The sequence below is a fragment of the Tursiops truncatus genome, chromosome 11, assembly GCF_011762595.2.
Source record: "Tursiops truncatus isolate mTurTru1 chromosome 11, mTurTru1.mat.Y, whole genome shotgun sequence".
In the NCBI taxonomy this organism is placed as follows: Eukaryota; Metazoa; Chordata; class Mammalia; order Artiodactyla; family Delphinidae; genus Tursiops; species Tursiops truncatus.
This window is the reverse complement of record NC_047044.1, coordinates 61,895,302-61,919,243: the sequence shown is the minus strand read 5'-3', so window position 1 is coordinate 61,919,243 and position 23,942 is coordinate 61,895,302. Positions and strand designations below refer to the sequence as shown.

Sequence of the window (23,942 nt, the reverse complement as noted above, 5' to 3'; positions counted from 1 at the left end):
GGGACGGCCCTAACCTCACCCCCCACGCTTACTCAGTTTTGCCCCCCTTCCCTCCCCCGCCCCCGGCCTGGTGTAGATCATGCCGCCAGTGGCGGCCCTGACTGCCGAGGAAACGGTAGCCTAGGACAGTTAGCTGTTACGTGACACTGATTCTCCCCGCCCCGCCTGACCCCCGAGAAAGAGGCACGTCCCCGCCAAGTGAGGGGGTGGGGAAGTGGGTAGTGAATTCGGATCCACCTGGGAGGGGGGAGTGGAAGTTCCCACCCCGGACTGCGGCGAGGCGGCAGCCACAGGTAAGCAGGGGGCGGGAGTGGGACGGGCTCCCGTGTCCCCGGGCAAGGGGAGGGCGCGGGGGCGCGGCGCCGGCGGGGACGCCAAGCCGGGTTGCGCGCCTGGTGGGGGTCGCGCGGGGCGGCCAAGGTGGGGGAGGGGCGCGGAGGGCGCGCGGCGGAAGGGGGAGGGGCTGCTCGCGGTTCCGGTTCTCCTGCCTTGGCGCCCGGTGCCCCTTCAGTCGACGGTCTCCTCCTTCCTCCCTCTTGCCTGCTGCCCCCCCCAATGAAAAATAAACCGAAGACCTCCTGCCGCAGGGTGGCTTTCGCCTCTGAAGCCGCCGCTCTGTGGCCCAAGGCGAGCGCCCTCCGTCGAAGGTCTCGGGGTTGGGGCGGGAGCCGCGGGGAGGGCGGCGTGGCCTTGGCCTCCGCGCGTCTTCCGCCGAGCGCGGCCCGCGACCGGTTATGTCCGCCCGGGACCCCGCAGAGCGCGCCGGGCGCCCTCGGGGTGCGGGGCCCAGGACGCTCGCTGTGTGGGCAGAGCCAGCCCTTATCCGCTGGGAGCTTCCAGTCGAGTGGGGAGACGTAGAATAATCACACACACCCTAAATAATCACGGAAAGGTGCAGCCGGCAGGCGAGGAAGGGGAGTGTGGAGTGACAGAGCTCGTCTGTTTACCCCCGGACAGACGATCAAACTGAGCAAACGTTCTCTTTGATTTTCTCCTGTATCACGAAAGTAAGCATGGTATTTCATAGCGTCAACTACGCCGTGGAGCGTCCCCCTTGATCTCTTTACAGTTATTGTAGATGTTAATCACTAGTTGTTTTGTCAGCTTTTGAGGCGTAATGGGCTAAAATAGTCATTGGGAGCCTTTACGTTTCTGAGGCTTATTCATCATAGATTTGGCAAGCATCTGTCAAACTGGCCTCGTTTGTGGTTAAAGAGTTTGTACACTATGTTTGCTTATGTTCGCAAAATTCGTTTTATCCTGAAAATTTCATTACCAACAGAAATATGCAGTTTTATTAAAATGCTGTTTTTCCTATAGACTTTATAATATGCAGTTTACTCGGTGTCTCAATTAGAATCACTACTGTGTTGCTAAGACGAGTATGTTAGGTCTGTTATTTGCAGTTGTCCTTTAAGGTTCGGCTTCGTCTGTGCTACATCTGTGCAGTACTACTGTATCGCCAGTAGGTGGTAGTACCTTCAAAAAATGCTTTTTTTTTTTTTTCTCATGTCATCCCATTTATTTATACTAATGAATTTTCAGCTCTAAAGTAGGGTGTTGTGCCTGAATTTTCCTGTTCCTAAAGCTAGGCTGGAGTAATTGTCTAAAGATATTTTGTTAACCATTATTTCTATCAGTTTTAAGTAGGTAAACCCAACTAAACACATTGATTTATTCAGCAGTAGTTAAGTGCAAGGTATTATATTGGGAACAGGAAGTGGTCTTTGACTCCCTAGAGCTTGCATTCTGGTAGAGAGACAGAAAACAGGCCATTACTATACTGTGATAATAAGTGCCATGAAAGGTGGGGGAAGCATGTGCTGTGGGGATACAGCCAAAGCTTCTAGACCAGTCTAAAGGAGTCATGAAAGTTTGCCTGGAACTATAACTTATAGGAATAGGCCGCTTGAAGAGGAATAGTGTTTCTGGCAGACGGAATAGCATACATGAAAGCCTGAAGGTGAGAGAAAGCAGCGCAGGCACATTTGAAGATCTGAAACAAATTCAGTATGACTAATAGCAATTTTGAGGGGAGATTGTGAGTTAAGTTGTGGAAATGTTGAGCAAGAGACTTCTTGCCCACAGGCTTCTACATCATCTGTAGGTGGAGAAACTTAAGACCCTCTTCATTCATCAGATGAGAAAACTATATTTGTTGATGTTTACTATTTTACTGCATACGTGACAGTCTGCTGGGCACAGAGCATACATTCACAAGATAGAGGCCCTGTTCTTAGGCACCTTAAGACTGGCGAAAACAGACATGCCTATAAACACAGTTCAGAATGTTAAGTAACCTCATTAGAAATATCTGCAAGGCACAGTGGAACAAGCATTAAGGAAGGAAGGACCTAGAGCAGTTGGGAACATAATGTTTGGGATGAAACTTTGAAAATGAGGAGTTTGCCAGGTGGACGAGTTGGGGATGTGAAGGTATTCTTGGAAGAGGGACAGTGTGGAATGAAAGAACATGGATTTTGGCTTAAAACAGTTCTGGCTTCAGATCTTGCATTCACATCTTACTGTGAGATCCACAGAAATGGCAATTCCTTTGATCCTCAGTTTACACATCTCTAAAATAGGGAATCCAAAAACATAATAATAAAGAATCCAGGTGATGATATATAAAGAACTCTTAGTTTAGTGCCTAGCATATGTTCCTTTCTTAACAAGCTTTCTTAAAGTGCCATGCCTTTACTTTAACATTCTTCATATGTCAGCAGGATCGCAGCCTGCTGTGATTTAGCTCCCCAAATTCATTCCCATTGATGGTACTTTTTTTTTCTTCTTTCAGTCTGTTTATTTTATTCATTTGAAATCCAGTTCAATTCTTTTTTTTTTTTTTTTTTTTTTTTTGCCACGCTGCGTGGCTTGCAAGATTTTAGTTCCCCAAACAGGGATTGAACCCTGGGGCCACGGCGGTGAAAGCACCGAGTCCTAACCACTGGACTGCCAGGGAACTACCCCATTGATGGTACTTTTGAAGCTGTGTTTCACTGCCCACTTGTGATTCTGCCCAACTTGGGATTGTTTCATGTTAAGCTTCCATCTGCTGCCTTGGGCTTACTTTATTTTTACAGAAAATGTATGCATAAAATTCTGTGTTGAGCAAGTTTTTAACAGATTGTTAATCTTAACCTTAATTTTAGGAATAATAGCTTTAAAAAGTAAGCAAATAAAGGTTACACATTCTGATAACGTCACTAAAAAACTATGTATGTATTGTTAATAATGAGCCGAAGGTATAAAGGCTGCTTTCATTTTGGAAAAAAAACTGATTGGTTAATTCCTCTTTTAAAAAATCATAGAGGGCTTCCCTGGTGGCGCAGTGGTTGAGAGTCCGCCTGCCGATGCAGGGGACGCGGGTTCGTGCCCTGGTCCGGGAAGATCCCACATGCCACGGAGCGGCTGGGCCCGTGAGCCATGGCTGCTGAGCCTGCGCGTCCGGAGCCTGTGCTCCGCAACGGGAGAGGCCACAACAGTGGGAGGCCCGAGTACCGCAAAAAAACAAAACAAAACAGAAAATAGACTGTCTTCTTTTCTGTAGGAAATATAGTTGCAGTAATTGTCCAAAGTGTTATTTGCTGACTGTAGTGGCTTTTACTATGAAATGTCAGATGTTTTGTTGATGATGTTAGTTTCCATTAGATATAAAATTTCTTAATAATATTCTTATGGGGGAAAATCAGTGAGTCACAGTGAAACAGAAAAGTATCATTTTCAGTAATTTAACAAGGTATTATAAAATCTTTTATAGTTTCTTTCAGTGCTTTAGCACTACATCTTTTTTTTTTCTCTCTGCTCTATATTCTTATGTCTTCTGAAATGGAGTGTTTAAAAAGGCATTTTCAGTAGCGATAGTATGTAGAAAGTATAAAATTCCATCTTTGATGCTGTCTGTATGTTCAGTCTTTGGAATTACACTTCTCTTAGTGTAGATTAAAAATCACTGCACTCTTCCTAAAGAAGGGACTATATATAGCTTAAAAGCAGTTCAAGCAGTTCCCTTAAAAGCAGTTCAAACAAGGGGAACACTAGATGAACTTGTCAAAATTTAAAGTTTTAAAATCATAGTTACTGGAAACATTTGTATCAAAATGAAAGAAATAAAATTTATATGAAGAAATAATATAGGGTAATAAGGAAAACACAAGATCTGATAGATGGATGGACAACTAATATGAACAGAGAGCTCACATAACTAATAGAGAATTAAAGAAATGTAAAACAATGTACCATTTTCCATCTATCAGGTTAGTCATGACTAAAAAATTCACTGGACTTCCCTGGCGGTCCAGCGGTTAAGACTTCACCTTCCAATGCAATGGGTGCAGGTTCGATCCCTGGTCAGGGACCTAAGATCCCATATACCTCGGGGCCAAAAAACCAAAACATAAGAAGCAATACTGTAACAAATTCAATAAAGACTTTAAAAAAAACCCCTGAATTCTTAAAAAAAAAAAAAAAAAAATTCCCATTGCTTTCTCATGTGCTTCTGGTGGACTGTAATTCTTTCAGAAAACCTTAAATATTCATTCTCCTTAACCAAGTAATTCTCATTTTTAGAATATATCCTATGGAAATAATTTTAATTACAGAAAAAGCTTTATATGCTAAACATATTAATCTCAGTATTGTTTTGTTTGGTAAAAGAATGTGAATTATGTACATTCACTGGATGGAATATTATGTAGCATTTAAATATGTTTCTATTTGAAACCTAGAAAATATTCGTGATAAATGAAAACAGGATACAAAATTGTACGTACAGTATGTTTATGATTTTTTAAAAGTTGTGGAAAGAGAAGACTGAAAAGAAATTAGACAATATTATAATTAAGTTTTTATCATCCTTTCTCTTTCTGTTCTATATTTTCCATGTTAGGAAAAAAGGCTCATGACATATTTAGAGGGAAAAGCATTAGAAGCACTTTATGTTTGAGGTGATTTTATACCTTTTCTCAATGGCTAAAAACAGTAGCATCAATCCAGAGTTAAGAATGAATTTATTTTCTGCTGTCCAAAACGGGAAAAAAAAAGAGAAGAAAGAATATGCAGGCTTAAACTTCACAATTATTAAATTAATGATGCTAAGGGCTAAGTACCTAGTTGCCCCCTCTCTCTCTAAAAATTCTTTGAATTGTGGTAAAATACACATAAAATAAAATTTACTATCATAACCATTTTGAAGTATACAATTCAGTAGTGTTAAGTACATTACATTATTGTGGTGCCAATATACAGAACTTTTTCATACCCATTAAACAACTACCCATCTCCCCTCCCTCCAGTCCCTATTAAGCACCATTCTACTGTTTCTATCGGTTTGACTATTAAGTACCTTAAATAAGTGAAAGCATTCAGAATTTGTCTTTTTGTGACTGGTTTATTTTACTTAACGTATGTCCACAAAGTTCATTCATGTTGTCACATGTGTCACAATTTCCTTTCCTTTCTTTTTAAAGCTGAATAATATGCCATTGTATATGTATATCACATTTTGTTTATTCGTTCATCCACTGATGAATATTTGAGTTGCTTCCACCTTTTGGCTATTGTTAATAATTCTCCTGTGCACATAGGTGTACGAATATCTCTGTAAGACCCTGCTTTCAATTCTTTTGGATATACACCCCAAAATGGGATTGCTGGATCGTATAGTAATTCTATCTTTAATTTTTTGGGTTACCACCATATTGTTCTCCATAGTGACCGCACCATTCTACACTCCCAACCAACAGTGCACAAATGTTTCAGTTTCTCCACATCGTTGCTAACACTTACTTTCTGTTTTTTTAAAAAAAATATTAGCCATCCTAATGGGTGTGAGGTGATATCTTAATGTAGTTTTGATTTGCATTTCCCTAATAATTAGTGAAATTGAGCATCTTTTCATTTGTTTGCTGGCCGGCCCTCTCTCTTTTTATGTCTTTTCACATAATTAGAAAAACCTTAAATTCTACCCAAATCTTTTACCAGCCTCTTTCTACGTAGTTCTCCTATTTGACATATTCCATCTCTCATAACCCATTTATTCTCATTCTTACCCAGCCTACATGTCCTGCAATTGATTATCTAGATCATCTAGATCTTCAGAAACTCCTTAGTTATGGTTTCATTTATTTATTTATTCTGTTCAACCTTTGCTCAATAAGTTCTCTATATTAAACTATGTATGCAATTAGAAGCTGTTCCCTAGGGGACTTCCCTGGCAGTCCAGTGGTTAAGACTCCTCACTTCCACTGCAGGGGGCACAGGTTCAATCCCTGGTCGGGAACTAAGATCCCACATGTTGCAGGCCAAAGAAAGAAAAGAAAAGAAAAACTGTTCCGTAGACTGTAGAAAAGAATGCTTGGGCTTCCCTGGTGGTTAAGAATCCGCCTGCCAATGCAGGGGACACAGGTTCGAGCCCTGGTCCGGGAAGATCCCACATGCCATGGAGCAACTAAACCCGTGCGCCGCAACTACTGAGCCTGCGCTCTAGAGCCTGTGCTCCGCAACAAGAGAAGCCACCACAATGAGAAGCTCGCGCACCGCAACGAAGAGTAGCACCTGCTTGCTGCAACTAGAGAAAGCCCGTACGCAGCAACGAAGACCCAAGCAAGCCAAAAATAAATTAAAAAATTTTTATTTTAATTTAAAGGAAAGAAAAAAGAAAAGAATGCTTGTGTTCCTGCACAGAAGACTATCTTATGTATACCATTTATTAAATTTAAACATGTTCATGTGGATCAAAATTCAAAAAATTTAAAGGAAAATCTCTTTTCTCTCTCTGTACCGTAGCTACCAATTCTCTTCCGTGGAGGTAACCAAGTTACCAATTTTTAAGCAACTATAGAGTATACTATCCATATTCTGTAGCACTTTTTATTTTCCATTTTAAAAGCTCTTATCATAGGTCACTACACACCCAGAGCGAAGGTGTGGAAACATGAGTCTGGATAAATTGAGCTCAGCCCTTAGTATAGAAAAGCCTGTTTTGTTCCTCTTAAAAAATATGCATGTTAAGAAAAGAAATGTCTTAAGATTTTTTGAAAATGAAGTTAGAAAGCATCTTTTAACTTTTTTTTTCCCCTTACAGTTGATTATGGAAGATTCTCACAAGAATAACGCTTCAGAGACAGCACCTCAGTCTGGTTCAACAGTTCAGGGAGCTCATATTTCTCATATTCCTCAACAGGTAAGGCAGGAACGAGCCAAAACATTGAACCAGTTAGGAATATTTGTTATGCAGATTAAGCTGTTGTTGCAGATCACCAATTACTAACGTTCAAAAAAAGAACCAAGCAAAAGAGAAAAAAACCCCTGTAAAATGTTGAAATGTATGGAAGGAAGGAATTATCTGATTTAAATATCTTGTCAAGATCATTCAGTTTTATTTTCTGTTATAACATATTTAGTGTTTTAACATGTATATACTTCTCAAAACTTGGGGAGGTAGAGTTCATTTTATGCGGTACATGATTATTTTAGGTTTTTTTTCAGACTAATTTTGTTGCTGCATAAGACAAATGAAAAATTATTTGGCCCTTTGGGCTGACTTGAAATAGAGACTAATAGTTTCAGGAGGCAGACCATCTTCAATTCAACAGATGTATTGTGGATATAAAAGAAATATTTTTGCTGAACTGGAAAATAGGCATATTCATTAGAGAATTTAAATTGACAGACATGCATATTGCAGAACTGATGATATTTTTAAAATTTCAAGTTGTCTGATCCATGCACCTGACCCACTTCAGGGAAAACAACTGAAACTATGTATTGCCAGTGACAGGATTTGAACTTTCAAGTAAAAATTAGAATTTTGGATAACTTGTATTCACCATCATGAACTTGACAGCTTCCCAGTAGCTACCAACTTTTTCGTTACAAAATTGTGTTACAAAATCACGCATGGTATAAGAGCCATTCAGAATGCGAGATACACCAATGGATTTTAATGTTAACAGAATATACAGAGTTCAAATTGTACATTGCAGACAACCTTTAAGAAACTGCAACCTGTCAAGTTTTAATGTGGTTTCAAAGGAGAATATCCATAGTTATCTGGAAAAACAATTAAAACACGCCCCCCCTTTTCTGACTACATACCTGAGTGAGGCCAGACTTTCTTCATATACCTCAACAAAACCACATATGGCAAATATTTAATGTAGAAGCAGATAAGAGAAATCAGCTGTTTTCTATTAACTCAAACATTAAGGAGATTTGCAGAAATGTAAAACAGTGTCATTTCTGTCACGAATTTGGGGGGGTATATTTAGTCATATTAGTGAAAATATATCATTTATGTTAACATGTAATGGATTTATGATTGTTGTTTTTATTTTTTTATTTTTTATACATTTATTTTATTTTTGGCTGTGTTGGGTCTTTGTTGCTGTGCGCGGGCTTTCTCTAGTTGCTGTTTTTAAATGAACTGTTAAATAGTTTTAAAATTTCTGTTTAAATTTTAAATGTAAGTATTAGATTAAAAACTGACATAAATGAAATTTCTTTGGGGTCCTTAGTAATTTTTAAGAGTATAAAAGGGTCTTGAGATGAAAAAGTTAGAGAACCAAGCAACTAAAGGATTAATCCTTCAAGCTTGAGGTATCCTTCTCTTATTTGGCTATATCTGTGAAGAATAATGATATCTTCCCTAGATGGTACTGGAAAAACAATGATAGAGGCTTTCATTTACCTTCTGTTAATAGGGCCCTTCACAGAAATGTTTTAATTCAGTTGGCTTACATACACATTTCAGTTATGTTGGTTAGATGTGAATGTTTTACAGGTTTCCTCAGAAGCATATTTACAGAGATAGAATAAGTACATTTCTAGGCGGTAAATAATTTTATAGTGATTTTAAAAAATAATGTCACTGACTTGCTATCCAAATTCTTGTGGCTTGACTGCTTTATTAGACGCTAACTTCTGTAAGGAAGAAGTATCTAATAACAGTAGTATTTATTCAGTCATTCAGTATAAGGTGGGGATATAACAGTGAACAAAAGTTTCAGCTCTCATGGAACATACATTCTAGTGTTGGGGAGAATAAAATGTATCAGTTCGTAGTATGTGCTGTGGAGGCTGATAAAGCAGGGTAGGAGGAATAGGGGGTTGTTGATGGGGATGGGGACTTGCCTTTTTATGTAAGGTGGTCTGAGAAGTCGTATCTGTGGAAATACCTCTTCAATTATATGGACCAACAGCTGTAAACTCTGAGACTGATATGTGCTTGGCATGGTTAAGGAACAGCAGGGCAGCCAGTGTGGTAGGAGAGGGATGAATGAGGGGAGAGGGATACAAGATGAGGCAGAGAGGTTTGGGATGGCAGAGGAGAGTGCCAGATAATGTAGGCCTTGTATGCCACTGTAAGATTTCTGGCTTTTAATCTGGGTGAGATAAGGAACCTTGGGAGTGGTTTTTGAGTAAAAACCCGATTTGACTGATATTTTACAGAGAAAGCACTTTGATATTTTAATAGGATTCCTCTGGCTGCTTTGTGGAGTGGAAGTAGGAAAACCAGTTAGGAGGCTGTTACATTGATTGTGCATGAGACAGTAGTGGCTTGGACCAAGGTGGTATTAGTGGTGGTGGTGAGATAAAGTTAGATTCTGGGGCTTCCCTGGTGGCACAGTGGTTGAGAGTCCGCCTGCCGATGCAGGGGACACGGGTTCGTGCCCCGGTCCGGGAGGATCCCACGTGCTGCGGAGCGGCTGGGCCCGCGAGCCATGGCTGCTGGGCCTGCGCGTCCGGAGCCTGTGCTCCGCAACGGGAGAGGCCACAACAGTGAGAGGCCCACGTAACGCAAAAAAAAAAAAAAAAAAGTTAGATTCTGGATATAATTTGGTTGTGAAGCCAACAGTGTTTGCTTTTTAAAAAAAAAAAAAATTTATTTATTTATTTGGTTTCACCGGGTCTTAGTTGCGGCAGGTGGGTTCCTTAGTTGTGGCATGTGAACTCTTAGTTGCAGCATGCATGTGGGATGATCTAGTTCCCTGACCAGTGATCGAACCTGTGTCCTCTGCACTGGGAGCACAGAGTCTTATCCACTGCACCACCAAGGAAGTCCCCCAGTGTTTGCTTTTGGATTGGATGTAGGTGTAGAGGGAAAAAGGAGTCAAGATTGACTCTACAGTTTTTGACTTGAGTAACAGTAAGAATGGAGTTGCTGTTTACTGAGATGGACAACATTGGCGCATTTTTTTTTTTTCTTTTTGGGGAGATGTTGGCAATCAGGAATTTAGCTTTTGGGCATGTTAAATTTATGATACTATTTGTTAGTTTTCTTTGCTGCAAAACAAATTACCACAAATTTAGTGGCTTAAAACAATACAACACACATTTATTATCCTAAAATTTCTCTTAGTTGGGTTCTGTGCTTCAGAGTTTCACAAGCTGCAGTCAAGATGTTGGCTAGGGCTGGCTTCTTACCTGGAGACTAGAATGGAGAAGAATTCACTTCTAAGCTCACTCAGGTTGTTGGCAGAATTCATTTTATTGCAGCTGTAGGACTGAGAACTTTAATTTTTTTAGCTGGAGGCCACCCTCAGCTCTTAGAGGTCGCCTGCAATTCGCTGCCACCTGGCCCTCTCCAATAAGTAGTTCACAACATGGCAGCCTCCTACTTTAAGTTCAGCAGGAGAGTGAGAGTGAGTCTGCTGACAAGACAGAGTCTTATATAATATAATCAAGGGAATGATATCCCATTCCTTAGCCATAAAATGTGACATAATCACAGCGATGACGTCCCATCATCTTTGCCTTATTCTGTTGGTTAGAAGCAAGCCACAGATCCCTCCCACACTCAAGGGGAGAGGATTACACAAAGGCATGAACACCAGAAGGTGGGGACCATAGGGGCCGCCTTAGAATTTGTCTGCCAAACCATACAAGTAGATTTGTCCAATAGGTAGTTGGATATATATGGTCTGGAGTCTGGGGGAGAGGTCCAGACTGGAAATGTAAATTTAGGCATTATAGATATATAGGTGGTATTTAAACTCATTGGGTGATTTCTGGCTTCTCTTTAGGACGTAGAAAGCTGGAAAGCATATTGCTCCCACTGTAAAACAAGAGTAAGCTATAATATACAAAAATCATAACTTCTTTCAACACATTAGTAGTGGCATGTGGGCATGGCTCACCTGTAGCAGTAGCAGAGTACAGGAAGAAGGCAGGGCTGTCATACAGGGGGAAATAAGAATTTAGCTAAATTGAGGCTTCGCCGGTGGCACAGTGGTTAAGAATCCACCTGCCAATGCAGGGGACACGGGTTCAAGCCCTGGTCTGGGAAGATCCCACATGCCGCGGAGCAACTAAGCCTGTGTGCCACAACTACTGAGCCTGCGCTCTAGAGCCTGAGAGCCACAGCTACTGGAGCCCACGCGCCTAGAGCCCATGTTCCACAACAAGAGAAGCTACCGCAATGAGAAGCCTGCACACCATAATGAAGAGTAGCCCCCGCTCACCGCAACTAGAGAAAGTCCGTGGGCAGCAACGAAGACCCAATGCAGCCAAGAATAAAAATAAATAAAGTAGATACAACATTAAAGAAATTAAAAATGGTCAAAAAAAGAGAAGAATTTAGCTAAATTTTTATTGAATTGCTAAAGTCTAAGTGTAGGCTAGTATGAGAACATAGAACCCTTGGGAGCTGCAGACACAGGGTAGGTAACACCCACTCCAGGGATCCCCAAGAGTTGCTCATGAGAAAGATTAGGGGAAGCAAGGGAGACAAGAGAAAGCCTCTCTAGGTGGTACAGGCCTGCCTGGACCCTTCTTCCCTGTGGAAAAGAGCTTTAAGCCACTGGGGGAAGGGAATAAACCCCATTTTCCAGTGTGGGTAGAAGTGAAAAGAAAAAGAAAATACATAAACCCTGAGGGAAGGGCAGAAAATTTTCCTGGGTTCAGACCATTAGTTTTCCTACTACTTGGAGAAAGCCCTACCCCCTGAGACTGAGACTAGGCCAGGATAACAGAGCAACTTCTCAGTCTCCCCTTAGCTCCTCCAGCAAGTAAAGCAATAGCAGTTTATCCCTGGGGAGGACTAAGAGTATGGAGAGACACTCTGGGTCAGGTGCACAGAGAAAGCCTAAAGCTGAGGGTGGAGCAGGATCACTGAGAAAAACCCTCTGGCAAACCAGGCCCCACCCTAAGCAGAAGGTCACACTAGAGGAATTTAGAGCTGGTTGTGTACTTAAGGTAATCATAACAAAACCCAAACCCTGCTCAATTCTTGGATAGATTGACTCATCCCTCCCCCAGCCACCACCTGCACTAAAAGCCTAGTACAAGAAGTACTGAAGAACTACCACGCCATTTTTAGGCATGAATACTGTTTCCTCAGTCTCTACTATCTTACTACACATGATGTCCATCATTCAGGCAAAAATTATGAAGCACATACAAAAAAGCAAGGAAATAATCACCCGCTGTCAGAAGTAAAAATGATCAGTAGACTCAGGATGACTAGTTGTTAGAAGTATCAGATAGTGAATTTAAAATAATAATAATATATTAAAGGCTATAGTGGAAAAAGTGGACAACATGTATGAACGGGAGGTAAATTTCAGCAGAGGAATAGAAACTGTATGAAAGAGTCAAATGGAAATGCTAGAAATAAAAATTGTGACATAGATGAATTATGGTTTTGGGCTTATTAGTAGATTTGACACAGCTGAGGAAAGAATCAGTGAACTTGAAGATAGGCCAACAAAAATTATCCAAACTGAAAAAAGAAAAAAAAGTGGGGAGAAAAACAGAACAGAGCATCTGAGAGCTGTGGGACAATATCTAAATATTTAACATAAGTGTAATTAAAGTCATGGGACTACATGACATTACTGGGGGTGAGTGTAGTCAGAGATGAGGTCAATGGATTTGACTCTGGGACTTTCCAACATTTGGGGGTTGGGGAGATTGAAGAGGGATGGCCAAAGCAGTAAAAAGAAAATCAAGAGAAATGGGGATCATGGAAATTAGGAACGAGGTGATGATCAACTATGTAAAATGCTGCTGGTAGGTCAAATGAGGAGTAACAGTAACTGTTATATAGTCTATCTTCATTATTCAAGGATTTTTTTTTTTTTTTATTGGCTGCACCTTGTGGCATGCAGGATCCTAGTTCCCTGACCAGGGATCAGACTTGCACCCCCTGCAGTGGAAATGTGCAGTCTTAACCACTGGACTGCCAAGGAAGTCCCTCAAGGATTCTGTATTTGCAAATTCACCTACTTGATAAAATTCATTTGTAACCCCAAAATCAGTATGCACTCTTGTGGTCATTAGTGGACATGTGTGGAGTAGTGAAAAATTTAAGTCACTTTCTCAGTTGAGCTCGAACAATGCAATACTCTGTCTTACAATTTTAGGTCTCATACTATAAACAATTCTCCTTTTTGTGGTCTAGTTAGTGCTGTGTTTTTCACATTATTGTGCTTTTTGTTGGTGATGTTGCTGTTTAAAATGGCCTCTAAGCATAGGGCTTAAGTGTTAAGTGCAAGAAGGCTGTGATGTACCTTATGTAGAAAATACATGTGTTAGATAAGTTTCATTCAGGTGTGACTTGTAGTGCTGTTGACCATAAGTTCAATGTTAATGAATTAACAGTACTATATTCCAGGCTACCAAAATAAAGCTAATATTGCAATAAAACAAGTCACACAAATTTTTTGTTTTCCACTACATATAAAAGTTATGTTTATACTATATTGTAGTCTATTAAAATGTGCCATAGGGCTTCCCTGGTGGCGCAGTGGTTGAGAATCTGCCTGCCAATGCAGGGGACACGGGTTCGCGCCCTGGTCTGGGAAGATCCCACATGCTGCAGAGCAGCTAGGCCCGTGAGCCACAACTACTGAGCCTGCGCGTCTGGAGCTTGTGCTCCGCAACGAGAGGCCACGACAGTGAGAGGCCTGCACACCACGATGAAGAGTGGCCCCCCCACTCGCCACAACTAGAGAAAGCCCTTGCACGGAAACGAAGACCCAACACAGCAATCAATCAATCAATAAAAAAAATGTGCCACAGCATTCTGTCTAAATAATGTACATACTTTAATTAGAAAATACTTTATTGCTGGAATTTCCTGGTGGTCCAGCTTTCACTGCCTAGGGCCTGGGTTCAATACCTGGTCAGGGAACTAAGATCCCACAAGCCATGCGGCCAAGGGAAAAAAAAAACCTTTATTCCTAAAAAGTGCTAACTTTTTGTGCCTTCAGTGAGACTTGCTCTAAGCAAGGTTGCCACGGACCTTCAATTTGTAAAAAATGCAGTATCTGCAAAGCACAATAAAGTGAAGTGCGATAAAACAAGGTATGCCTGTATTAAATAAGGTGTCTTTAAACAGAAACACACTTAAAACAAGGTTATACGTTAACCGGTTGATGAAAATATTGTGCCCAGAGGCTTGCAGCAACCTAACCCTGTATTTCCCCTAGGAACAATGGTTCAGCATTTGCTAATTCAGTGTACATGGCAGCTTCATAGAACATAACCACAAATAACAAGAGTTGACTGTATTTGGCAACATGGAGTTCATTGACAACCTTGACAAGAACTGTTTTCAGTCGAAGTGGGGATAAAAATCTAATTAGATCTAAGAGAACATGGGAAAAAGAAAAGAGGGGAGAAAATGAGTAGAGAGGAGTTTTGCTGCAAAGGGATCTACAAAATGAAGTGCTGGAGGGGGTTTTATAAGTCATGGAAGTTTTATTTTTATTATTACTTTTTATGATGGGAGGAATTAACAGCCTGTCTATATACCAGTGGGAGTGATGCAATAATATTTGATGACACAGGACATATAGAAAGGACAATCTGGGATGATGTCCTTCAGGAGGGGCGGGGATGAGCATTAGTCTGCAAGTGGAAAATTTATTTTACATGAGCATAGGTACCTCATTCATAATAAGAAAGCAATCAAATACAGGTTAGGTAGGTAGATTGGGAATGAGGTACTCTGAAAGTTTCCTTTTGATAACTTCTTTGTTTTTCAGTCAGATAAAATGTTTTGAGAACGTAAGTGGACTAGGGATATATAGTAGGATTGTTGGAGAGCATTAACAGTCCACTTGAGGTTACTGATCATGAACTTAAAGTGTGACCATTAAGTTCAGTTGTGTGTCTTTCTCCAGTCAGATTCAGGTACTTGCATACAGGTTACAGGCATAGAGTATGTGAGTTAACAGGTTGCTGTTTAGTCCAGGGACTACAGCAAAGCAAAAAAAGACAAGGACATTGAAGGTTATGTGATACAGTGATTATAATGCTGTACCATGAAATTTAAGCTGTATAAGGAAGAAGTGGGGACTTGATGGGGTCAAGAGCAGGGAAAAGATAGTAGACTCGATGGATTATAAGTTCCTGTGGAGTCCAAGAATTGTTGAGAGTCCAAATAGTAGAGGTAGTGAGTTGGAAGTAGGTGGTACTCAGAGAGAGGGATACTTGAATTTGAGATTATAGGAGGGGTTATTGGTAATGATAAGGTTTAGGTAAGTAGTTCTCAACTGGAGTGGTACTGCTTCCCCACTGAGATGTCTAGAAATATGTAGGGGGTTAGGGATGGTGGTTGCCACTGGCATTTAATGGGCAATTTAGAGATGCTAAATGTTTTTCATTGAGCAGGATATTCCTGCACGTGGAAGAATTGTCCTACCCCAAATGCCTGTTCAGAAACCCTGTAGGGTATGACAATGGGAGTGGGTGGCCAAGAAGGGTAGAAGACAGGGCTTTGGAGGAGAGGAATCAAAAACTGGCCCAGACATGGAAGGATACTGGATGTTGCATACTGAAATCACCACAAATTACATCAGGAATAGTATTGGAGAGAACAGAGTGATCCTGGGGCTAAAGTCTTAAAGAAATGAGGGGACATGACTGCCACAGGGACAGTCTACTGCTCTGAGCCTCAAACTTGGGAGTTTTCAGGTAGAACTTGGGACAGTGGCCTGGAAGTAGCAATGAAGAGCAAAGGAAATACCAACTCTGTCTGTAGGCTCATGGTATGAGTGCAGGAGAGAGGCAGTGTTCTCCAGAGGAGAGCAGAGGTTCAATTATGGCAAGAAGGTGAAGGGGAGGGACTCAGTACTTGATGAATTTCATTTAATTGCAAAGTATATATAGATTGAGAGGCAACCTTGCTTAAGACCTGGTCTGAATCCTGGTTTTGTCACTTAGTGACTCTGGAACATTGACTAAGTCACTTAACTTATTTATTAAATCACTTTTTTAAAAAAATTCATTTTATTTATTTATTTTTGGCTGCGTTGGGTCTTCGTTGCTGCACACAGGCTTTTCTCTAGTTGCGGCGATTGGGGGCTACTCTTCCTTGCGGTGCACAGGCTTCTTATTACAGTGGCTTCTCTTGTTGCAGAATATGGCCTCTAGGTGTGTGGGCTTCAGTAGTTGTGGCACGTGGGCTCAGTAGTTGCGGCTCGTAGGCTCTAGGACGCAGGCTCAGTAGTTGTGGCGCACGGGCTTAGTTGCTCCGAGGCATGTGGGATCTTCTCAGACCAGGGATTGAACCAGTGTCCCCTACATTGGCAGGCGGATTCTTTTTTTTTTTTTTTTTTTTTTGGCAGGCGGATTCTTAACCACTGCGCCACCAGGGAAGTCCCCACTTAACTTATTTAGACTTGATGTTCAGCATCTGGAAATAAAGGCATCGGACTTGGTGATCTGTAAAGTCTTTTCCAGCTCCTAACTTTCAGTAATTCTCATACCGTAGAGAAATTTGTGTACTTTAACTATGTGTGAATGGGGAAAACAATGTTGATAGTAATAGGTAACATTTATTGAGTATCCACTGTGTGCCAAGTGTATTGTAAGCATTTTACATGTTTTAATGCCTTCAAACCTCTTACCAACCTACTGTGCTTTTCTAATCCCCATTTTAGAGGTCACACAACTAGTAAGGCTAGAGACGTGATTTGAATTCCAGCAGTTTGACTTCTCTTACAGCTTGGGTTTCCTGAGAAGCAGACAATGCGATGGACATTAGCATGCAGGAGGTTTATTAGGAGGTCCTCTTGGGATTGCCACCTGTGGAAGGGAAAGAAAGGAATAGAGGAAGCAGGATTGAACAGAGGGAAAAGTTGGACTTTGATTCAGTCTCAATGAAGACCTCAACTGACCCTATAGGGAGATTAGAAGCTGAGATAGGTCTTCAGAATTGGGGTAAGGGACCAGCCAGGCCTTTATATTCCTGCATGCACCAGGCATTGGATCTTGACTGACCCGGGAAGGGGTACGTGTGACCTCAGGCAGAGTGACTCTCATCAGCCAGGGCAATTCCAAAGAGGGCTGACAACTGAACACTGTCAGCAGCTGTCTTCCAGCAGCTGGGGAATAAGTCTTTTACCAGAGAAAAGGGGATCTGGCTGTTGCATCATGGTGTCCACTACAACTGCAGACTTTATAATCACCACAGTCCTTTGTTGCCTCCAGGCAGTGGATGATGATAAATGAGGATAATTTAAGAAATTAACAAATAGGCTTGGCTCCAGAACACTTTTAAAACAGATTGATTTTCATTCCATTCATATTTTTGACATGAGAATTTAGCCCAAGGGTTTGTCCAGGGATAAGCTAAGAATGTGTGTGCACGTGCGTGCGTGCGCACCAGTGTTTTTGGTAATCCTTTCTTACCTGGCGATTATCTAATGTTTTGGATGTGCTTGGTCATATTGATTTTACTTTTTAGAAAAGAAAGATTCTTCTATAGAGAGTTAGAAATCTAGGTGAATTTATTTCGATGTTTCCAGTATGAATCATATGGGGAATAGAAGAATAATTTTTCTTTTTCATTTGCTTAATAGGGTCTTTCACAGAGCTAAAGGTTTTAAATTTTGATTAGGTCCAATTTATAAATTTTTCCTTTTATGGATTGTGCTGATGTTATCTAAGAGCTCTTTGCCTAGAACTAAATTTCAAAGATTTTTTTTCCCTGTTTCTTCCTAAAAGTTTTATGTTTTACATTTAAGTCCACAATTCATTTTAAGGTATTTTTTGTATAGATTTGAGGGGTTTTGTTATGTATGTACAATTGCTACAGCACCATTTGTTGAAAAGAGTATCTCTCCTCCACTGAATTGCTTTTGCACCTTTGTCAGGATCATTTGGGCATATTTGTCTGTTTCTGAGTTTTCTATTATGTTCCATTGATCTATATGTCTGTCCCTCTGTCAGTGCCACACTGTCTTACCATGTTATAGTAAGCCCTAACATCAGGAAGATGATTCCTCACATTTTATTCTTCTTTTTCAAAATTGTTTTGGCTATTTTAGGTCTTCTTCCTTTCCATATAAATTTTGGAATAAGCTTGTCTGTGTCTGCAAACCTGTAGATCAGTTTGGGGAGAACTGACATCTTGTTGACTCTTCCAGTCCTCAAATATAGTAAATCTCTCCAGTTATTCAATCTCCTTTGATTTCTTTCCATAGCATATTGTCATTTTCAACATACAGATCCCATACATGTTTTGTTAGACTTACACCTAAGTATTTCATTTTCTTTGGAGCAGTTGTAACTAATATTGCATATTTTCTTTCGAGCTATTGTAGATGATATTGTATTAATTTTGATTTCACTTGTTTGTTGTAAGGACATAGAAATGCAGTTGATTTTTGTTTATTGATCTTGTACCTTGCAACATTGCTGAACTCACTTATTAGTTCTAGGAGGGATGATTTGGGGGTTTTGTTTGTTTTTAATATTCCTTAGGATTTTTTATGTATAGTCGTGTCATCTGCAAATAAGAGTTGGTTTTATTTCTTTTCCAATCTGTATGCATTTTCTTTCTTTTTCTTGCCTTATTGCACTGGCTAGAACTTCCAGAATTATCTTGAATAAAGTGGTGAAAATGGACATCCTTTCATTGTTCCCAGTTTCAAAGGGAAAGCATTCATTCTTTCATCATTAAACCTGACATTAGCTGTAAGTCTTTTATAGATGCTCTTTTTGAGTTTGAGGAAGTTCCCTTCTATTCCTAGTTTTCTGAGAGGTTTTTTGTTTTTTTATTTTTCCCATGAAATGATGTTAGATTATCAGATGCTTTTTCTGTATCAGTTGGTGTGATCATATGATTTTATAACTGGAAGTTTGTACCTCTTGATCCCCTTCACCTATTTTGCCCAACCTTTCATTCCCCTCCCTGTGGCAAACCTGTTTGTTCTCCTCTATGAGTCTGTATCTTTTGTTTGTTCATTTTATTTGTTTTTATAGATTCCACATATAAGTAAAATCATATAGTATTTGTTTTTCTGTCTCACTTACTTCACTTAGCATAATACCCTCTAGATCCATCCACGTTGTTGCAAATGGCAAGATTTCATTCTTTTTTGTGGCTAATATTCCTGTGCGTGTGTGTGTGTGTGTGTGTGTGTACACGTACGTACCTCATCTTCTCTATCCATTCATCTATCGAAGGACACTTAGGTTGCTTCCATATCTTGGCTGTTGTAAATAATGCTGCCATCAACATAGGGGTGCATATTTCTTTTTGAACTAGTGTTTTTGTTCTCTTTGGGTAAATACCCAGAAGTGGAATTGCTGGGCCATATGGTAGTCCTATTTTTAAGTTTTTGAGGAACCTCCATACTGCTTTCCATTGTGTTTGTACCAATTTACATTCTCAACAACAGTGCATGAGGGTTTCTCCTTTCCTTACATCCTTGCCAACACTTGTTATTTGTTGTCTTTTTGATGATAGCCATTCTGATAGATGTGAGGTGATATCTCATTGTGGTTTTGGTTTGCATCTCCCTAATGATTAGTGATATTGAGCATCTTTTCATGTGTCTGTTGGCGATCCTGTATGTCTTTTTGGGGAAATGTCTATTCTGGTCTTCTGCCTATTTTAAAATTTGGATTGTTTGGGTTTTTTTTGGTATTGAGTTGTATGAGTTCTTACTATATTTTGGATATTAACTCCTTATTGGATATATCATTTGCAAATATCTTCTCCCATTTAGTAGGTTGCCTTTTTTTTTTAGTTAATTAATTTATATTTGGCTGCACTGGGTCTTCATTGCTGCATGCAGGATTTCTCTAGTTGTGGATAGTGGGGGGCTACTCTTCGTTGTGGTGCATGGGCTTCTCATTGCAGTGGCTTCTCTTGTTGTGGAGCACAGGCTCTAGGCACACGGGCTTCAGTAGTTGTGCACACAGGCTCAGTAGTTGTGGCTCACAGGCTTTAGAGCTCAGGTTCAGTAGTTGTGGTGCACTGGCTTAGTTGCTCCACAGCATGTGGGATCTTCCCAGACCAGGGCTTGAACCCGTGTCCCCTGCATTGGCAGGTGGATTCTTAACCACTGTGCACCAGGGAAGTCTGGCCTTTTTGTCTTGATGATATTGTCTTTCGCTGTGCAAAAGTATTTAAGTTTGATGAAGTACCATTTATTTATTTTTGCTTTTGTTGCCCGTGACTGAGGAGACAGATCGAAAAAAATATTACTAAGACCAGTGTCAAAGAGTTTACTGTCTCTTTTCCTCTAGGAGTTTTATGGTTTCAGATCTGGCACTTAGGTCTAATCTGTTTTTTTTGTTTTGTTTTGTTTTGTTTTTGCGGTACGCGGGCCTCTCACTGTTGCGGCCTCTCCCGTTGTGGAGCACAGGCTCTGGACGCGCAGGCTCAGCGGCCATGGCTCACGGGCCCAGCCGCTCCGCGGCATGTGGGATCTTCCCGGACCGGGGCACGAACCTGTGTCCCCTGCATCGGCAGGCGGACTCTCAACCGCTGCGCTACCAGGGAAGCCCTAATCTGTTTTTTTATTTTTGTATATGGTGTAAGAAAGTGGTTCACTTGCATTCTTTCATTTTGAAAGCAGATTAAGAGTTATGAACAGCTTAGATTTTCTCTTCATCTATCCATTTATTTTGCAGACAGTGTGAAATGAGATATTTTGTTATAATGGAATGACTCTTAGCTTGAGAAAGTATGAGAAAATGTATTTATAAGGAATAGCTAATTTCTTCAGTGGGATGTGAGAGTACATATAATTTACAAATACCATGCTATAATAAAAATTTTACCTATAGTAGACATTAGATACATCACAGTTATTATAATAACTGTGTCTGTAGTGTTAATAACACTCTGGACTTGGCCTATGGAACTATTAGATTACAGCCCCAAATTACGGAAAGTAATGACTGAACTAATAGACCAAAAGGTTCTTAATTTTAAGTTAATCAGTATATATGGAGGGGTTTAACATGAGAGGTCTCACTGAACAGTCTGTGGTAAGAGATGAATGTTCCGCAGAATATAGAGTGAATGTTCTAATCTACAACTGAAGTATAGTACGTAGTAGCAAAATAGTATTGTAATGTGTTGATAGACTTAGTGAGATCACTGAAAATGTCTGAATGTTGGAAACCCAAGAGGTCTTGAGTATACATGAGCTTTTTCAAAGCAAATATGAGTACACACAGTAGCATTCTCTGTTGATGAAGGAGGTTTTTGTGGTAAAAGGACTAAGAAGAACAATTAAACCTTAGAAGAAACTTTGGTACATTATATCACATACAACTATTTGGAGGAAGCATGACCAGCAAGTTTCTATCATTAAGGGTAATAAGACTCCATCTTTGGTGAATTTGTTAAAAAAAATACTGAGTTTCAGGGAATTCCCTGGCAGTCCAGTGGTTAGGACTCTGCGCTTCCACTGTAGGGGGCATGGGTTCAATCCCTGGTCGGGGAACTAAGATCCCACATGCCATGTAGTGCAGCCAAAAAAAAAAAAGAAAACTGAGTTTGTATCTCAGAATTTTCATACTAAGTGCATTTTTCTAAGTAATGATATAATTTTGAGTACTTTTTTTCTTTTTGGCTGCGCCATACAGCTTGCAGGATCTTAGTTCCCCAACCAGGGATTGAATCCAGGCCCCGGCAGTGAAAACACCGAGTCCTAGTCACTGGACTGCCAGGGAATTCCCTGTTTTTTTCTTGAGAAGCAATTTTGTGGTTTCTTGATATCTCTTCCCATGAAATAATAGAATGTGTGTGATTTTGGTCATAAAATTAATAAATTAGAAACTAATTTGCAATACAACTTTGCTATCATAGAATCTATGATAATTTTTAAAAAATGTTTAGTGTGCTCTTGAAAAGAAGGTATATTCTGCATTTAGATGCAGAGTTCTGTGTATTTATTAGTTCAGCTTTGTTGGTCATGTTGTTAAATATTCTGCGTCTTTATCACTTTTTGTCTGTTTGTTCTATGACTAATTTGAGAGCATTGCATTAATCTTCCATTATAATTGTGGACTGATTTTGCCTAGTGGTCCTTCAATTTATGCTGTGTGATTGAAAGTGTGCTATGAGGCTATGTTATTAAATGAATGCAGATTTTATGTATTTATTTTTAAAGAGTTCTACTGGGTTTGTTTGTTTTTTGGCTGTGTTGGGTCTTTGTTGCTGCGTACGGGCTTTCTCTAGTTGTGGCAAGCAAGGGCCACTCTTCGTTGCGGTGCGCATGCTTATTGCGGTGGCTTCTCTTGTTGTGGAGCACAGGCTCTAGTCTCATGGGCTTCAGTAGTTGCAGCGCACGGGCTTAGTTGCTCCACGGCATGTGGAATCTTCCCAGACCAGGGCTTGAACCTGCGTCCCCTGCATTGGCAGGAGGATTCTTAACCACTGCGCCACCAGGGAAGTCCCTAGATTTTAAAATTGTATATTCCTGGAGAATTGTCCCTTTTGTGTCTTTATTTCTAGAAATGCTTTTTACTTTAGAGTCTAATTTGATACTAATTTGGCTTTAATTTAGTATGTTAATGGCATCTTTTTTTCCTGTGCTTTTATTTTCAAACTTTCTGTGTCCTTAGGTTATGTTTTAGGTGTATCTCTTGTTAACAGTATATAACTAGATTTAAAAAAAAAAAGATCTAGTTTCCCAGACTTTTTTCCCCTCAGTTTTTACATATTGTGAATTGTGCTTAGTGCACACACTTGTACATGTCTGTGCTGCCCATGAATTGGTCATAGGATATGCAAATGTTCAGTTATAGTAGATACTGCCAACAATTTTATAAACTTACACCAATTTACAACACCACCAGAAGTATATGAGAGCGCTGTTGATACATTTAAGTACCCAAAATTGGTATTGTGAGTTTCTTTAAGTTGTAACCATTCTGATGAATGTGTTGCAGTATCTCATTGTGGTTTTTGTTTTGTTGTGTTTGTTTCAGGTATAATTAACATATAACATTGTATTAATTTCATGTGTACAATATAATGATTTAATATTTGTGTACATTGGGAAATGATCACCACAGTAAGTCCAGTTAACATCCCTCACCACACATAGTTAGAAATACTTTTCTCCTTCTGATGAGGAGTTTTAAAAGGTACTCTGAGCAAGTTTCAAATAGGCAGTACAGTAATTGTTTTTATAAGTGGAAGTTTGTGCTTTTTGCTCACCCCCTGCCTTTGGCAGACACCAGTCTCTCTGTGAGGTGGTGGTTGTTGTTGTTTATACCACATATAAATGAAATCATGTGGTGTTTGTCTTTCTGTGTCTGACTTATTTCACTTAGCATAATGCCCTCAAGATCATCCATGTTGTCACAGATGGCAAGATTTTATTCTTTTTTATGGCTGAATAGTATTCCATTGTAGTCTTCTAGACTTTTAACAGAGCTTTGATCCATATACAGTTGACATAATTACTCATACATATAAATTTAGACCTACCATCTTATTTTTTACTTTTTGATCCACGTGTTCCATGTTTCTTTTTCTCTCCTTTCTTGTCTTCTTTTGAGTTATTTCTTCTCATTCCATCCTGCCATCACTTGTATCAATTTGGACTGTACATAAACTCAGCTACTACTAATTATGGCATGCCTACTTAGTAAAGTCCAAAGTTAATACGTTTCCTCTCAGACATTCCAGTAACTTTAAAACATTTATTTCCCATTTATCCTCTCACTTTCACTGTTGTTAG

At 40.1% G+C, this 23,942-nt stretch overlaps 1 protein-coding gene and 1 long non-coding RNA gene across 11 annotated transcripts in view; one reads left to right on the top strand and one right to left on the bottom strand.

Moving 5' to 3' along the window:
* Window positions 1–23,942, bottom strand: part of LOC141275878 (uncharacterized) — a 101,771-nt gene that overhangs the window by 26,759 nt on the left and 51,070 nt on the right. The gene's annotated exons all lie outside the window — the stretch shown is intronic.
* Window positions 1–23,942, top strand: part of ATF1 (activating transcription factor 1) — a 54,740-nt gene that overhangs the window by 318 nt on the left and 30,480 nt on the right. For 2 of the 9 annotated variants that reach the window (XM_019934445.3, XM_019934439.3), the window contains exons 1-2: window positions 54–293; window positions 7,085–7,183. In XM_019934445.3, coding sequence (XP_019790004.1) covers window positions 7,091–7,183 — 93 coding nt within the window. In that variant the 5' untranslated portion in view covers window positions 54–293; window positions 7,085–7,090. Of the gene's footprint in view, window positions 1–53; window positions 294–475; window positions 628–675; window positions 1,008–7,084; window positions 7,184–23,942 lie in introns of those variants that run through there. The other 7 variants (XM_019934444.3, XM_019934436.3, XM_073788689.1 and 4 more) reach the window with 5 other exon arrangements.